At 37.6% G+C, this 19182-nt stretch overlaps 1 protein-coding gene across 1 annotated transcript in view; it reads right to left on the reverse strand.

Moving 5' to 3' along the window:
• Window positions 1-493: 493 nt before the first annotated feature.
• LOC131920423 (transmembrane protease serine 11F) overlaps window positions 494-19182 on the reverse strand; it is a 33850-nt gene continuing 15161 nt past the window's right edge. Inside the window, exons 4-10 of the mRNA XM_059274756.1 lie at window positions 16855-16922; window positions 15060-15223; window positions 12124-12162; window positions 10144-10345; window positions 6374-6633; window positions 4449-4591; window positions 494-652 (exon numbers count right to left, since the gene is read on the reverse strand). Coding sequence (XP_059130739.1) covers window positions 494-652; window positions 4449-4591; window positions 6374-6633; window positions 10144-10345; window positions 12124-12162; window positions 15060-15223; window positions 16855-16922 — 1035 coding nt within the window. The remainder of the gene's footprint in view (window positions 653-4448; window positions 4592-6373; window positions 6634-10143; window positions 10346-12123; window positions 12163-15059; window positions 15224-16854; window positions 16923-19182) is intronic.

Raw genomic sequence — 19182 nt, forward strand, 5'->3', positions numbered from 1 at the left:
TCCACGCGCCTTCATTCTAGTAACTGAATGTCCAGTCATGAGTTCTAGAATGCTGGTGTCTTGAATCCCTAGGGAAGATGTTAACTGATGTTTGCAAGATGAGCCCTGGAGCTCTGTGTATCACACGAGGTAAGGTTGTAGCAGCCTGGCAGCTCTTATGTCCTGAGGGAAGCCATTTGTGTTTGTCACACTGAGGAGTCACCCTTAGGAGTGAGGCATTGGTGCTACCTGTCATTAGCCATGTCTTCTTCCTTCTTGGTAGAGAGTTTATGTACACAAAAGCCACCTCATGATATTAAGTTGGCTTAGGTCTGACGAGTTTCTTGATATCTGGCAGAAGCACCGATTTAACCCCCACGACTCTAAGTAATAATGTACAATCTGCAGGCATCCTGTTCTGTGTGCCGTGACTATAACTCACGACTCTAAGTGATAATATACATTCCGCAAGCATCCTGCTCTGTGCGCCATGGCTCTGTCTCATGAGTCTGCTTTAGATGCCGGTCTTGGAGGTTATCCAGTCTCGATACTTAGTCACTCTTGTGTAGACTCCAGGCTTGTTTGGAAGAGCACATGATTGTCCCCAACTTACTATGCCCACAATATACCAGATGTCCCGATTGTCATAAACCAGAGGTCCACCAGAATCACCCTGGAATAGAAATAAAGGCTCAAATTCAAGATCATAACATTCATCTCTTTTCCACAGACTTTGTCCCCCCAAAAAAAGAAAAAGAAGAAAAAAGAAATTGTTATATGGACTACAGAGACAGACTGTGAATAGATTTTATGTGTGTTTCAACTGAGTTAAGTATTTTTTAACTGTAAAGTACATTTTCTTTTTTAGTAGAAAGACCAATAAGCATTCATATGTAATGGTTACATTATGTCTGGCTGATCATCCTTGTATTTTTTATTTGTTTGGGTAGACATGTTCTACATATATGCTGGGGTTAGACAACAGTTTATGCACATAAAATGTTAAATATGAGATTATTATTTATAGTAGTAAAGAAAAACTTCCAAAGGTCACTTCTGAATATTACTGGCTTGGTTGTGCTTTATTGCCCAGCTCTTGGTCTCCATTTCTTTAGCTCATTTACTTCTCATTTACATTTTCTTAGTGAATTATAAAAGTTCCTTTTTTTCTTTTATGTAGTGAGAGAGATTAATTAGACAGATACTCTTACTGAAGGCAAAAATATGTTTTCAGAGGTTGAAATGCCTCAGTTTTAGGCCCATTTCTGTAAATTATGGGCTATGTGATCTTGAGTAAAATATTTTAACTTTCTCTGTCTCTTTTACTTCATTCTTCGATTCACTTATCTTACAAAAAGATTTATTTGTATGTATGTGGTGTGGTGTGGGGTGTGCATGTGTGCGTGCATGCGTGTGTGTGTGTGTGTGTGTGTGTGTGTGTGTGTGTGTGCAGGTACCTGTAGTGTTCAGAAGAGGGCACTGGATCCCCTGAAGTTGGAACTACTGCTACTGGTGGTTGTGGGCAGCCTGCGATGGGCACTGGGATTCGAACTCAGGTCTTCCAGAACTGCCTAGGCACTCTTAACCACTAAGCCATGTTTCTAACCTCCTCCATATACTCTTTCTAACCATTTGTTTAGTTCCTATTATATGCCTCATAAATTTTGATAGTTATTGAAGATATAATAATGACTCCCCAAAAAATGAATGTTTCCTTTGCTCACAGAGCTTGAAGTATACATTGAATAGGCTAATATTTAAATAAATCCCAAACAAAGACAAATCATAACTATGGTTACTGACAGAGAAACTAAAATATGAACATTTGATTGTTCAGGGTGTACCCTCCCAGTACAGCCCTTGGGAATGTAATGGTGTTGGTATGAGAAGGTAGAGGGGTTGGTTGTGCATCGGGAAGTGGCAATGTATTGCATTCTAGACAGAAGGAGCATTTTCACAAATGCTCCGTGGTGTGAAAGAATCTAGCATATACAAGGATAAAAAAGATGGAATTGGGGAGTGAAAAAATGGCAGGAGGATGGGATCAGAGGTGTGAGGAGACTGGCAGATGGGGGCAGGAATTACAGACTTCATTTAGAAAGCTTTGTTTTGTATTTTTAAGAACAAAAAACAGCGACGGAAATATTTTAATGAGCCACTTGACATAGCTAGAGCAGCATATTATTATAAATATTGCTGACGTTTATCTGACAAACGCACTAAAGAAGTACAAGAGTGAAAATGAGATGACTAGTGAGGAGATGGAAGCTATGTGGCGAGCAGAAAGAAGAGAGCAGGAAGAACAGTACAGAACCGGTGAAACAGAAATTACAACAAAAGTAAAAATCCAGCGGATTCAATCAGCAACTTGATACGGGGCATGAAGAGGAAAATGGTCTGGAAATCATTGAAGACTTGAGAGAAGACAATGCTTCAAGAAAGAAGGTAGTAAGCATTAGTAAATGCTGTTAATGGGCTTTTAAAAACAAGAACAATGTCAAAGATGCCTATTAGAATTTAACATTGATGTCACTGGTGAGTCATTAGGGAGGAATATTTGGAAAAAAATAATAGGGAAAATCCAGTACATGATGGTTGAAAGCATTAGAAGGAAGTGAGAAATAGAGACAGTCGGCATAGACATTCTTTCCAAATATTATATAGCCAAGCCACAAATAGGGTTCTAGCTGGAGGCATCTAGCTAGAGATTTCCTCGCAAGACAGCTGAACAACAATAATAAAACAAAACCAGTTAGTTGCAAGGTAAATGTAAGTAAGAGACTCAGTCAGAGCCACTGTGAACTCTCCCCGAAAGGCCAGTGAGAGCAGAAACTTGAGTGGAGAAGGGGGAGTGGGCTGTAGAGAAGAGGTGACTTACAGAGCTCTCCCTTGAACAAGAGTGGCTTGAAACTACAAGTCAATAAATGGAAAATCTGTACAAATTCACAAATATGGGAAAAATATACTTCTAGACAACCAGTGAGCCACAAGAGAAATACAAAAGAAAATACTCTGAGACAAAAATTGAAACAGTATCCCCCAAAAATTATGAGATGCAGGAAAAATAGATGCATAAGGAAACTTACAGTGTGGAATGGCTAGATCAGAAACAAATAACAATCTCAATTAAATATAACATTACTCCTTGAAAAGGGGGAAAAAACGAACAAACTAAGGTCAAAGTTGGAAAACAGAAGGAAATGAAGTACAGAGCAGAAATAAGTAAAATATATACTAGAAAAACAGGAAAAAGGCATGTACAAATTGTTCTTTTTACCATTCTACTCACAATAGCTAGAAAATGGAAGCAGACTAGATGCCTTTCTACTGATTAATGGATAATAAAAATGTAGTACAACAGAATTCTGTTCAGCAATAAGGAAACACAAAATCATGAAACTTGCTATTAGATGGATGGAACTGGAAAATATGCTAGTGAAGTAGCTCAAACTCCAAAAGGAAAACACCACATGTTCTCTTTGTGGATCTTAGCCATGAATCTTGAGATCTGAGTAACCACAGAAGCCAGGGCAGTAGAAAGGGACCACTGTGGGTGGGGGGTGGGCGATCTAGCTCTGAAGAAGATGATAGGGCATAGGTGTTATCAAAAAGGAAATGGGCAAATGGGGAGGAGGAACTTAATTGGAGAGGAGGAAAAGGAGGATAACACAGAGGGAGAGACAGGAAGGCGGGATAAATAACACCAAAGATGTTTAAAAAGCCACAGGAAAATACATCATTTTATAATGTATTATATTATAAGCTCACACACATGCACACACATGCATGCATGCCCACACATAATTAAGTTCATAATATAGGTGAAAGTGTTCCCCCAAGAGCCATACACTATCTAACAAAAACCCTCAATTCCTGCCGAGGGAAACCTGCCTTGTAGTTGTTGGTCAAGAGGTTCCAAGAAAACGAGTTATTCAGAGGAGTGGTTCTCTGTCTTTGGGGCTTGATTTAGAGAAAATAACAATGGAAGTCAAGCATGGTGGTGCACTCTTATAACCTCAGAATTTGGGTGGTAGAGAAAAGAAGGTTAAGAGTTTAAGGTCATCCTCAGGTACATAGCAAGTTTGAGGCTAACCTGTACTGCTATATGAGACTCTTGTCTCAATGTTCCACTCCCATCCCTCATCTCAAATAAGGAAGGAAAAAGAATAATGAAGCATAAAGTAATTGTGTGGGCCAAAAGAGGGGACAACTGAGTTTATTTTCCTGAAGTGTAGAATAGGGAAAATTATATAGTTCTGCATATATCTTGCTACATTGAAAATCAATAATAATATAAGAAAATAATAAGTATAAACAATAATATAACAATAAAATGCTGTTCTAAAGGGGCTGTACTTTGGGTCTGTGCACATTAAACACTCAATACAGTTGTCCTACTAGTATATGCTAAGCTCAGAAAGAGCCAATAGAAACTTCTTTAGAAAGATTGACTTCAACTTTCGACTTACCTTACATGCATCTACTTTTCCTTCCATGAATCCAGCGCACAGCATCCCTGGAGTTATCAGGCCGTCATACACATCCTTTCTGTTACACACATCAGTGCCTATGGTTTCCACCCTGGCTTGCCGGAGTTTATTTTGTGTAGGTCCTATTACATACACACAGATAAATAAGCAAAGAAATAATGTGCTATTTAAATATGACTGTGCCTCTGCTACAGACTAGAGGTAAACTGTGTATACCCAGGAGCCAAAGCACAAGTATTTTATTAATATTGGTTTTTGCTGAATTGTATCTGCTCTATCCTAAGTGTCTGCATGAAAGAAATCAAACATACAAGCCTCAGAACTGTATCATATTAGTGGTTCTCCCAAAGCATCCTTTAAAACTACATGCAGATATTATATGTATACAAGAGTTTCCATGAGGATACACTCTGCACTCTTCACTGGATGCTCAGAGAGATCAATCACACTGATCTAGTTCAAGTTGCATGATAAATAAATTTGCTGTTTTTTTTTCAGCTAATATCAAAGGAGAAACCAAGACACAACACAGAGAAGCATTCTTCCTGGTGTCACTGGTAGTGTGTTATTTAAGGCATTTCACAACATAGAAAGTAAATTGGGTGAACTTGTGCCAGCTGTCTGACAGCAGAGTGGTGATAAGGGCTAGGAGTGGAGGATGCTGCATGGTTGAACACAGATAGGAAGTAGCTTGGGGTTTGGGTGACCTAGGGGTGAATAAACATTAGTTAGTTAGTGAAAATGAAATTCATAATAAACTCTTTGAAAGTCTAGTTGGATATATATGAGATATATGTGAAAAGTTTTCATAACAAAACTATACATTCAAAGAGCTAGTCTAAGTGTTTTAGCATGTGTCCTGTCTCTTACTTCCTTCAGTGTACTCTTTTTTGGGGGGATGGGGTTCAAGACAGGGGTTTTCTCTGTGTAGCCCTGGCTGTTCTGGAACTCGATCTGTAGACTAGGCTGCCCTTGAACTCAGAGATCTGCCTGCTGCTACCTCCCAGTGCTAGGATTAAAGGCGTGTGTCACCATACATGGCATCATCAGTAGATTCTTCATTGAACATTAAATGTGTCACTTTTAAGTATTTGATTTATCTCTCTGTGTGTAGCAAATTAGTACTTAGAATTCTTAAGGTTTGATTTTCAATTTATGAAATTCTTAGACTTGATATCTTTAAAAATTTCTAAAGCGAGGATAAGGGAAAAATAAGGAAAAGACAACATCAAGAACGAGATTTAAAATATATGCTGATCAAAAGGATTTACACCAAGGAAGTATACAATTTGTTTATAGCTACTCCAGTATGTGTCCTTTATTATATTATCTAATGTACTCTTTTCTTCTTTATTAATTTCTGTCCTTTCTTACTACTCTTTCAGTTGTGAACTCTGAGACAAGGTTATTTCATTTACTTTTCAACATTCAGCACCCCATTCCACCAAGGACCACACACGTAAGAGCTTTGCCATCATTATCAATATCATCATCATCATCACCATCATCATCATCATCATCATCATCATCATCATCATCATCATCTGTGTGTATGTATGTGTATGTGTGTGGGTCGTAGCATTTGTGTGAGTATGTGTTTGTATGTGTGCACATATGAATATGTGCACAAGTGTGTATCTATGTACATGCATGTGGAGGATAGGGGCTGCTGGTCACTGCTTTCTTCAATCACTGTCAGCAAATGTTTTGAGACTGAGTTTTAGGTTTTCTCACTTAACACTGAATTCATTGATTACAGGTTTGAGGCACACAGTTGGCTTACATGTGGATGTTGTGGACCCTAACTCATAACCTTTTGCTTGTGCAAAAAGATATGTTTCCCCTGCACCAATATTTTTATGAAAATATTTTTGTATCAAAAAAAATAGGGTGGAACTACTCACCATCATCTACAATAGACCCAAATCCCGTGACAAACACACTTGTTTTCGGTGGCAGTTTCATAGACGAATCTGGGAGGCAGACTCTCTGAACCACATTTGAAAACTCTACACGGGTGGTGAGCTGGGCCAGAGCAATGTCGTTTTCGTTGCTTTCTCTGTGATAATTTTCATGGATGATAATCTTGCCAACACTTCGTTTCACTGCAGGTGGTGTTATAGTTGTACCAAAAGTAGCAATCCACTTACTTGGGTCTCTGTTTCTACAGGAAATTAAAGGTAATATTTGTGATGGTTCTCATTACCTTCTTAAAAAAAAAAAAAGATCAAAATCATACTTCTACCCGACTTTTAGAATTAAGCTCTTGAAGAATTCCTATGGTGGAAGAATCAACAGTTGGTGCTACTGTGAGAAAGGGGTATCCTATGGTTAAACAAAATAATTGTACATAATTTTTCAATCAATTAGCATGATCAGTTTTCAAAATTCAAAGTTGTGCCTTGTTAGAGTTCATTGGGCTCTCACTCTTTGATTTCAGTGATTTATGCAGAAACTAATTTGCTCTCTTTTCGATAATGAACGTACTAACAGAGAAGTTCCCTCTGCGTCAAAACACCCATCCTGATTTGACAACTTACTTGTTGGTTCTTGTTTACTGTGATCTTCGAGGCTGAGCAGAATGTGTCCACTGTGCCCTTCCTCGTATGCACAGAATTGTTTCTCCACCCAGGCCCACACCCCTTCCTGACAGTCAAGGGCTAAGCTGTTCTTACTGGAAGCCAGGCTCACACAGCCCTTTGCTGTAGTCTGTTCCCTCCTGCTCTTACCAGATCTTCTTTCACATAGATGGTTTTTTCTTTTTCAGGGTTATGTCACAAACTCCATCCAGCCCAATCAGCTCTTACCTGCCATAATTCTTCCCCAAAGTCCATTTCAGTTCTCGAATTATTCGCATCACAAATGATTAAACATATACAGGAACCAGAAATTGACCCAGTCAAGGGAAGTTGGGTAGAAGGAAATCACAGAGGAGAATTCAGAAAAGAAATTTCCTCATTTTTAAGGGATTATTATGTTGGTGAATCATCGACTTTTTTTTTTCTGAAATGATTTTTTTGTGTTTGCCTGTGTGAGGCTATGTGTACATGAATACAGGTGTCAGTGGGGGCAAGAGGCATCTGATCTGCTGGAGCTTGGGGTCACAGGCAATTGTTTCACACTTATTATGTCTGCTGGGGATGGAACTTGGGTCCTCTTTGAGAGTAGAATATTTTCTTAACCACAGAGCCATCTCTCCAGCCCATGAACATTACATTCTATATTGCCTGCTCTGAAGTCAAAGCTCTTCTTCCCTTCCTTCCTTTCTTTCTTATTTTAGAAAAAGTATTTATTTTGTATTTTGAGATTATCATATAAGTACACCATTCCCCCTTCCCTGAATCATCAACTTTTAAGATCAAACATTTTCAAAGTGCACTAGACTTCCCAGGGATGACCAGACAGAGCAAGGAGCAGAAAGAGAGTTCTTCTCTCATCTATTTATTTATTTATTTATTAATGGAAAATTTGTTCGATGTAGGCACACTAGGACAAGAACCTTCATTTGATACCTAGAATTCTAGGGGAGATAATGACTAACATGACTCCAGGAGTTAAGTAGATCACAGTTGTGGACAACAAAATAGAAGGATCATCCTTTTGTGTATCATCGAGACTCACAACAGGCCTAAACACCCTGCTTTGTGAATAAGGACACTAAGAGATACTCAGGCCTTGCTACATTTTGTCTTCCTACATCTTGTCAAAAACTTTTTCTGACTCACATTGTTTCTTTAAGACTGGAGTAAACTGCCGGGCGGTGGTGGCGCACGCCTTTAATCCCAGCACTCGGGAGGCAGAGCCAGGCGGATCTCTGTGAGTTCGAGGCCAGCCTGGGCTACCAAGTGAGTTCCAGGAAAGGCGCAAAGCTACACGGAGAAACCCTGTCTCGGAAAAAAAAAAAAAAAGACTGGAGTAAACTTTCCTGGATATGAAGCACTGGGATTGTACTTAAACACCATTTTAAAAAATATTATTTCTATACAAAAATTCATTTATTAAAATATGAAAACTATTTGGATAACTTCTATATTATCTTCAAAATATCCCTTTATTCATTTTCTAAATAGTATTTCAAGTATACAATATACAAAATTATGGCACTCTGAAAATATAATCCCTTTTCTTCAGGATCATCACCTTATCCAGCTCTTTGAATTTCTCCTATCAATATCAAATATGCTCTATTTGCCACATTAAAAAGTCTTTCTTTGACTTCATAATTGCCATTAACTTCCAAATTTCTTTGCCATCTCTCATTTATACACTCCTTAAAAGGAGTTTTTAAAGTTGCTGCACTTGTTCCTTCAATTACTTTTTCTTACCACACTATGAAAAATTACCTTATTAAGGTCAATAACAATCTTTACTTTACCCACTTCAACATCCAGTTCCTATGTCCACCTCCAGAAACTGCACTAGACTCATTGAAGGGAGTGTTTATATCCATTGCTAATATTAATCTGGCATTCTGATTGTAATTGTTACTTTATATAAACAGAGGACAATTGTAAACTAAAGTGAATTAACACTTTTACCAAAACAGAAAAACAAATGTTGAGAGACTATAAGGACTTGAATGTGTCAGAAAGTCTTTTTTTTTTTTTAATTTGGTTTTTCAAGACAGCGTTTCTCTATGTAGCTTTGGTGCCTGTTCTGGATATCCCTCTGTAGATCAGGCTGGTCTTGAACTCACAGAGATCCACCTGGCTCTGCTTCCTGAGTGCTGGGATTAAAAGCATGTGCCACCACCGCCTAGCCTCAGAAAGTCTTAACAAGCAAGTGGGACTTGTGTTCATCATGAAGACACAGTACTAGTTGCTTTGGGATTCATAGATATGCAATAGTGAGTCTCTTCTTCATTGAGGGAGGAACAGATAACTGTAAATTCATTAGGTCATTCTCATTTTACACCTTGTCTATGTAGAGACTGGTGAAGTGTCTTGGATTTATTCTGTTGCTGCCCTTAAAAGAATGATAAAAAAGCTTCCTAGAAGCACCAGGGAAAAGCTGCTTTGGGAGGACATATAGACAGTGGCATTGTGCAAGCAAAGAACCTTTATTCAGAGACCCTCCTGTCTTTTAAGATTCTCTCTATGCTGATGGTAATTCCCAAGGGAGAAAAGATTATGCAATTCAATCTCCAGGTACTCTTGAGAGTCTATGTATGTCTGGATTTTGAGAGCAACAACCACAAAAGCTAAGCTGAGAGCTCACACTATGCTATCTATACATGACCAAAATTCCATGCTATGAGGGCAGAGTGACACCTCTCCACACCTTCTGAGTCATGCATTCCCTTGGGGTTTCCTGGATAATGCATTGAGAAGGGAGTGCTTCAAAACAGATTTCGAAGCCTTTTTATTTTCTTTGTAATCAAATAATACTGGATACTGACAGTGGGAAGTCAATTAATTATTAGGGAGCAGAACAGAAGTGGCTAACTTTTCTCCTTGAGTATGTTGAAGACAAGTATTGTAGTTTTTTCACGGCAAATAACCTGTAATATTATGGGAAAGACAGCACTAGAATCACAATGATACAAACCAAGCACGCATGTAGAGCTCAGAGAAGGTACAGACCAGAGGACAAGCTGGTGAGACTGAGCCGTTCCCTTGCATTCAATCATTGACAAAAGAGGACTAGGAAACATACAAAAGCCCTGTCAACTTACTTCCAGAAACAGTGAGCTGCCGTGAGCAGCCATGTGTTGCTGATGAGCGTGGCTCCACACTGATGGCCAGCCCCTATGAGCTGTAGGCTGGCCTGCCATGGCCACTCCCCTTCCATAGCCGTTTCCCTTCCTTGGACAATTCGTTCAGTAGTAGAGGATGCTGGCAACGGCATGTTTGAAGAGGACATCCTTATCCCACATCCTGAAAAAGAAACACATAGTAGTTTGTTCTCATGACAACAGAGGAAAGTATCATGACTTATATTTAGGGAAGTTACCAAGAAAACCCTTTGCTCAATAACTCTTTAACCCATTCTTAACAGTCACTGGCATGTGTGTGTGTATATATATATATATATATATATATGTGTGTGTGTGTGTGTGTGTGTATGTGTGTGTGTGCATATATGTATATATGTGTGTGTATGTATATATGTATGTATATGTATATATGCATGTATATGTATATATAGTATTTATTACCCTGAGGTTGAGAAATATTTACCAATATGCTTAGGCATTTAGTTCAAAAATCAACTTCTGTCTCTCTATAAAACATATGGACACATATATTTGTAATCCCAGTATTCGAGATGCCTCTACTGGAATTTTGTCAGTATTTAGCCAGCCAGGGCTACACAACACAGTAACCCTCTCACAAACAAATAATATAGATCGATAATATGAGTCAAAAATAATAAATGAGCTTAGAAATAGAAGCAAAAACAGAAACAGCTTTATTGGGTGCAGAATAGATTTGAAAGTTGGAAAGTGCAGCCAGCTAGACTGAGCAAGTGTTCTGTCAAGGGGACATCAAATGTGTATGTGGTAACTTAGCATCCTTTGAGGGAGAGGGATGGAGTTGGGGCAAGTTCACAGATCAGAAACTAATGTGAACCCCGGTGGTCTTAAATTTTGTAAGTCTCTTGGAATGTCTAAGTCAAGAAATATACAATAAACTGACCAATCTGGTGTGCCCAATACCTGTTAAGAAATAATTAGGCTGGGGAAAGAAATCTCTATGGTAGATTGAGTCCCTGATGTGAGATATTTTTGTGGTAATCTGACCATGTCAGCATGTAATTGAAGTACAGAAAAGGATTTTTATTATCCTGATGACCATCCTAGACTCATTTTGTCATTTATTTTTTATCAACATATAGGTTATTTCTAAACATCAAAAATGTCTAGATACTTTTTAGATGAGAAAACCCGGCCTTGGAGAGGGACACAAGTCTTGGAGAGGGACACAAGTTGCTGTACATCACCTAGCTGGTGAGTGGCAGAGTGGGATGTAACATTAGGAGATTCCACATCCAAGCCAATATAGTATTTTACTGTTGAGAGACAGCCCAACATTGAATATAGGTCATGGTTTGCCCTTCGTGTGACAAGAATTGATTTATTATCTTTCATGTATTTTACTAATTTTAAATGATATTTTTCTTTTTCTAAAATGAAAACTACTCTATAAGAGCAGTTTAGAAAAACTCTTATTCCCTGATATCTTCAACTGATCAAACTTCAAACCAACCTTTAAAAACACTTGTAAGTGTTCTTACAACATTGATAATAGGCACATGTTTGCTTACAAAACTCAAAATATATGCAAGTGTGATAGGGTGAAGCAGGGTGAAAACCTTAAAAACTTTTTAAAAACACCTTAAAACCTTAAAAAGTAAAAATAAAAACTTCAACTTGGTCCTTTCTTGAATTATGAGAGAATATTAAAAATATTTTTAAAATATTAATACATCATCTAAAGTATTACACAACATGTATAGAGTATAAAGACTAAAATCACATTGATATACACCTAATATGGGAAATATTAAAAACAAAAATGATAAGACTAAGTACTTTATTTATGAAAGTATAAAAAGAAATGGAAAATCTTGTGATCTGTACTAACTCTTTTGTGATTCTTATCCATTCTCTTTATTAAAAAATAAACAGTTAATTGTGGATTTTGGAACTTACGACTATTGAGAAGATTTCTCATCTTTTTGCTGTCAATAGCTGTAAGAAAAGAATAGAAGTTAGTTGATATGACAACACAGTCCTTTTCCTGGACTATTTTGTTTACATGTTCATGAACAGCATTGCTAACTATCTGAAGTATCCATAATTCAGGAGGACTTCGAAATTTTCATAACCAAGTAATATATTATAATACTCTGACATAATCATTGCTTCAAATAATAGAATTTCATTTGAAAATAAACTCAGAGCATCTTACTTTATGATTTTTCTTTTATGAATAAGTAAAACAATTAGGAATGAAGGAGCAAGGGTAAATGTGCCAATGGCTTTCTTTACGGGGCTGTAGTCAAAGTCAAGGAAGTGGCCTCCAATTTCCATCACAACTGATGTTGTCCCTCAGTGTCCTTTGTCTGTATTCCCAACGGTCAGTGATGAAGTTAGACCCTCAGGGCCCAATGTCAAGGAAGGCCCTAATCTAACAAGAATTAGGAATTCTGTCCATGGACCTTGCTGACTTCTACCTGAGACCCTATCTCATATTGAAGTGTCTAAGAAGTTTGTGACTCGGCACTAAGAGAAGTGCATGTAGCTACTTCACTTATAACCTGTCTAAAGACCCCACCCATTTACAACTCTTACCCCACAGCTATGCCTGTAGAGAAGTAGCCAGAGACTAGGTAGTGATCCAGTGTAGGCAGACCCTGTCTGATCATTTTTTTTTTAATTTTATAATTTGATTTAATTTTACATATCAGCCATGGATTCCCCTGTCCTCCTTCCTCCCACCCCCTCCCTCGCCCTCCCCCAGCCCACCCCCCATTCCCATATCCTCCAGGAAGCTTTCCTCCTTTCCCAGACATGGTTCTTCTGGAAAGGGAGTCTTGTAATCTACTGTTGTTTAGGGTTAGAGAGTTCTCTATGACCTGTTCTTCACAGAAAGGTACATGGGTCAAACTCTCAGTAGCTGCTTTAGGAAAGAGGGATTCTAGTTGCTTGCCTTGGAGCAGAAGAGAGAAAATTAGGGAGTGTGAGATCCAGAAACGACTATCTTTGAAGGCCCTTTAGATTTATTTACTTTAGTTCAAAACTCTCCACGCCAAACAACATACTTTGGAGTATTCTGTTCTGTTATGAAAGTCCAAATAGGAATGTAAGCCCCAATCCCTGCTAAGGATTTCCCAGAGATTTTTTTTTTAAATGAATGGTATGTATGTAACAGAAGGAAATATATGCAAATGAATATTTAATATCAAGCATTGTCTTAAAATATGCTTATTTGGGTATCAAAATACCCTGTATGTTAAAAATGTCATTGTGTATAACCAAAGCCAAAAGTACTTTTGAAAACCATAAGACATTCTGTGATTTAATAATGCAGTAAACGTTTATGGTTTATATTTTACTTTAAGTATGTGATCATGACTTGGTAATAGCTTTATTATCAATAATCAAGATTTTCTCTGAGAATCCTCTTTACAGAATAATGAATATGTCCTATTTTCTTTTGGAGTGAAATATTTTAACAATCAAAATAATCTATAATAAGTAATGTGATCATCATTATTTCTAACTACCTATGAAATATATGGAAAGATTTGACTTAAAGATGTCCATGAAGGATCTACAAGCCCTTCCCTCTTTTATATAAAATCAAAAGTAACTAAACTTAGAAGTTAATGAGATAAAGCAAAGAATCTGGAAGGCCTGCTTTCCTGAGATGCAGAAACAGACTAAGGAGGTAAAGGAAAAAGAAACAAGTCCAGTTCTTGCATCTTAAAACACCATTTAAGACAGCATTTTATTTGAAGCAGTATTCTATTTTGGCAGAGAACAATAGAATCCCTCTTGGCATGGATTCTAACTAGCTCTAAGGTACTTCTCATTTTAATTTCATAAACTATTTGAACTTCATTTTCTTCTGCTTTGGGGGAAAACTAGGACTTTCCTGATATTTTCTTTTCTTTTGAGAGTAACAGGGAAATAATGAAAATATTTTGAAGTTAGAAATAAGTCAGAGGACCTTTTTATAGTTTATGTCTCTCTTATTTCAGAATCATTCTTCATACATGTTTGTTTCTTTGCTATAAAATGTAACTCATGGGGCTATAGAGAATTCAGTAGTCAAGAGGACTTGATGTTCTTGCAGAAGACCAGGGGCATTTCAGCATCCACATCTGCCTGTAATTCCAACACCAAGGGATCAGGCATCCTCTTCAGGCCTCCACTGGCATCTTCACACATGTGCACATGAACTCACACAGGCACATACACACTCACATTAATAGGTAAAAAGTCTCAAAAAAAACCAAACAAACAAAAATCCCTCAAAATGAACCCATAAAGGATTATGAGGCTCTTAATGTCTCTGTTTAATTCTGGTTATTTTTGCTGATTCATGTCTCAGGGCCTTGTTTAATGTCAAGCTCCCCATGTAAAATGTTGAAAATAATGCCTAGCCTTTGATGCATTTTAAAATATCCAATATCGTTTGGTTAAAAAACTTAGAAATTTTGTCAAAAGCTCTCATAAGTTTAGAAAAAAGTGTAATTCTAAATTTTATCTCACAGGGAATTTTTAATTTAGTTTTCTTCCACACTGATATGCTTTTATTTTGTGTGTGAGCATGCACATGCATGCATGCATTTACCATGTACATACAGGAGCCCACAGATGTCAGAAAGTTATCAGTTACCTTGGAACTTGGCTTACAGGTAATTGTGTTCTGTCATGTGGATGCTTGGAGCTGAACCTGTATCCTTTGCAAGAACAGAAAGTATTCTTAAATGCTCAGTCATTTCTCTAGGCCCATTGATACGTTTATTAGTAGTGAATTTGTAAAATGGGAAAATACATGAACCACATTCTTCTGACAAATACAGGAGACTGCAGTCAAAGAAAATTGGAAAAATGGCGAACAACAACAAAATACTTACGTGTGAGGCTAAATGATGGTTTATATATAGTCAAAGGCAACTGCTTGATCTTCAGACTTTGATATAAAGTTGTTTCAATTTTTTTCTTGATTCGTTCAACACTATCAGTAGATGGGTATCGAAACATGAGCACCATAAGAATGTTCACACCCTGTTCATCTGGACTGGAGCAAAATAGAGAAATAATTCCATCTCTGTGATCTCCATGAATTAAAAGAAACATTGTTGATGGGTATTTATGCACAGGAGACTTAGCATTACATCCAGATAAAGGGAACAAGATAGCGTACATAATGATAATGAGTGTGGCAAGCACTGTAGAAGGGAAAGCAACACGGTAGAAATACTAAGATTATTCTCACTTTTCCTCGGTTCAGAGAGTCTTGTGAGGTACTCATGAAACCACACTTTGTACTCACTTAAAGAATTAGCTTTTTAAGGCATTTTGAATGAAAGTGGTAAGATAGCTGAGGTCATTAGCCTCCTGAGCACAGAACTATACCGCATTTCTAACCTATCCTGATGTTTACTGAAACTCTCTCATGTATTCTGGCCAGAGGGATGTGGTCAGAAATGATGTCCCTTACTGCCAAGGTTTCATGCTTCTCTTGTCTGAGGCAGAAGTAGAAGATCTTGTGGCAATGCAATACTATAATGCCCACTGGCATCCACTTTTTTGCCCCCACTTTTGACTCTTTGAGTTGACCTACGGAAATGCAATAAATATTGTACAAAAACACTGATATTTTGGTATTTTATACAAATAAAAGAAGAAAGGAGACAAAAAGAAAAAGATGAAAAAAGACTATCACTCAGAAGTTAAACAACCATACATATCCTTTCTATTATCCACCTATCATCTCTATCAACCCCCTATCATATCTATCTATCTGTCTGTCTGTCTGTCTGTTTGCCTATCTATCTATCTATCTATCTATCTATCTATCTATCTATCTATCTATCTATCAACTCTCTATCTCTTTTTCTCTCTATCTATAATCTATAATCTCCATATCTATCTCTCATCATCTGTCTAATTATCACCTATCTATCATCTATCCATCTATCTCAGTGTGAAATCTAGGCCTTTTAAACATCATACTAAAACACACACAGAAGCTAGTGAGATGGCTCAGCAGGTAAAGGTGCTTGCCCCCAAACCTAATTATCTGAGTTTGATCCTTGGAATCCACATGGTGGAAGTAGAGAACTGACTCCTACAAGTTGTCCTCTGACTTCCATGGGCATTCTGGCTGATGCACATGCCCATATATGCACAGGATTTTTAAAAATGTAAAAAAAAAAAAAAGATAGATCTTAGTCTCTGATAATAACTCCATGTTTAATTTACATATATTACATTTTGCCAAAGTACTAAAACAAAAAGATGTTTTTTAAAAACAACAAAAAATTGTTCATATTAAGGAAAAATATTCCATAGGAAGGGACAGTGATGGTTACAGAGACGTAAAGAAAGGAAAATGAAAAGGTCCTACATTCTGTTCTATTTTGCTCCTTCTTGACGGGGGCAGGTTGGTGTTAGTAGAACCATCTCATTTCCTCTCCTTTCTGTGTAGTGTTTCTTACCTAATAGCAGTGAGTCTCCTTTGAAGTGCCTTCTATCTTCCTACTGTGACTAAGAAGTCATTGAAATGGTCAGACAGCTTAATTCGTGTTGCTTAAATTTTATGAAATCTCTTTGCTAAAATGATTCTCAGGCTGGCTGAGCAGCCATGTCAGTTAAACGTGCCACCTCTGCGTTATTGGCTTGAAATGACAGATCAGGTCTACATACCTAATCTTGATCACATGGGACTTGATAAATCGACCCACTCCAGAAGAACGTCGAAACATCCTAGACATCTGATAAAAAAAATAAATAAATAAAAACTGTTAGTCCTGAGAAACATATTATTTCTTATCTATCAAGAATTTTTTTGTGAAGAATAGGTTTTTAGCTGATTTTCATGATGCATATTGGCTTTCCACAGTGAGAAGACTAAATCTGTGTTCAATCCTTTTGGGACTGAACAACCTTTTCAAAAATGGCCAAATTTACTGATCCTCTCTAAAATGGGGTGATTGTGATATCTGCCTTACAGAGTTGATTTGGGAAGTAAAATTTGGAGCTTGAATGATGGATCAGTGGTTATGAATTCTTTCACTGAAATCATAAGGATAAAGATATGGATCCCAGTACCTGTGAGATAAGCCCAGTTTCCTTCCAGACTCCTGTAATTCCAGCTCTTAGGGGCTGCAGAGGCTTGCGGCTTTAAGCCTCTCCCCAAAAGCAAGCACCTGGGTTCAAGAAGAAACTGTGGCTCAGAGGAATAGATGAAAATGATATATATAAGAGGATACTTTATGTGATACCCTCTTCTGGCCTTGTATGTTCACAGAAAGGTGTACATGTACACTCATATAGACCCATACACGCACACACAAAGACAAATAGAATTTTTAAAAGTAAATAAAATTATATCATACCCGTGACGTCTAGCAAACTACTTACAAAATAATTTCAGTCTTAATTACCAAATGAATTAAAGTATGTGTTATTTTTAAGACATCATCCTCAGTCAAAAAAAAAAAAAGTCCAACAGCTGTTTGCTACACTCTCGTAGCGTCTAGTCTACCACTGATCCCAGTTTTGCTGATTTTGTCGATGATTACTGCATCACTTGACCATTTGAATGACTGTAACAACTCTGACACCTCACTCTGAGTCATCTCTCTGAGACATTCAGGGCTAAACATCTAATACTAGCACTAGTAACCAGTTTCACAACCCTTCCTACCATGAGCATGACATTTCTCAATCTTTCCAGATTGAACCTGTGAAGGATTTGAGATGTTCAGAGAATTTATTTCCTAAAGAGCCACGATTCCCTAAAAGGAGGCTTTATGAAACGTACCATCAAAGAGCACTGGGCTGACCATCCAAAGTCAGTAGACACAGGTATGTGTTAAAGGAACCAAAGTCTACTTACAAACTAAGTCTTACACCCCACCCCCAGTTACTACTCCCTCTGGGGACAAGGCGTTCTGTGTTCCTGCTCCATATGGTTTCTTCCTCTTCTTCACTCCACAAAATTAGTACAACACTCAGAAGACTCTACCTTCTAAATATTAAACCCATTTTCCTTGTTTTGGTCTAGTGACGGAGTAATGCCGTCTCCTGAAAACCCTGTGTTATATGGTCCTACTTGTTCCTGCAGTGTTCCCTCACAATGCAAGGGAAACTGACATCTATAAAATAGAAAGATGAATACATTAAACTCATGTTTCCAGATAGTATCTCCCTCAGAGTAGGCGCTATTATCCTCCTCCTTTGTTGGTCCCATCCTTGGCCCTCACTTGAAAGCCGCCTCTGCCTGTCTGTGGTTTTACAAAAGAGAATGTGAACATGCAGACTGATTCTGGAAGCTGGCTATCATGAGGTATCTATCAGTAAACAAATGGACAAAGAAAATATATTGTGTTATAAATGCATAATGGATTTTTAAGTCATATGAAAGAATGCAGTAATGCTATCTTCAGGATAATAGATGGAAAGAGTAAAGTCAGAAAAATAAGCTAGATCAGAAAGACAAATACCACATTCTTTCTCATATGTGAATCCTAGATTTTATGCATAAAATACCTTAAATATATAAATATATGCATACATAGCATAAAGTAGTAGTGTAAATATCTGGGAAAAGGAAGGAGACAGAGAAGGGGGAGGGGAATTAAGGAGAGGGTGATTGAGGAAAAGGGATTGGAAGTGAGAAAGGTCAAAGTACACGGTAAATGTGAATGAAAATGTATTTCTGAAACCAATCACTGTATACATAAATATATAGCAGTAAAATAATTTTTTCAAAATTGAAAACAGAATGGAGAGATGGTTCAGCCATTAAAGGCTAGGCTCACAACCAAATTACCAAATATTTTTTTCAAAATTTGTGTGTTGCTGGGTGGTAGTGGTTCCTGCCTTTAATCCCAGCACTCGGGAGACAGAGCCAGGAGGATCTCTGTGAGTTCAAGGCCAGCCTGGTCTACAGAGTGAGATCCAGGACAAGCACCAAAACTACACAGAGAAACCTTGTCTCAAAAAAACAAACAAACAAAAAGTTTGTTT

The sequence above is a fragment of the Peromyscus eremicus genome, chromosome 10 (genome assembly GCF_949786415.1).
Source record: "Peromyscus eremicus chromosome 10, PerEre_H2_v1, whole genome shotgun sequence".
Taxonomy (NCBI): Eukaryota; Metazoa; Chordata; class Mammalia; order Rodentia; family Cricetidae; genus Peromyscus; species Peromyscus eremicus.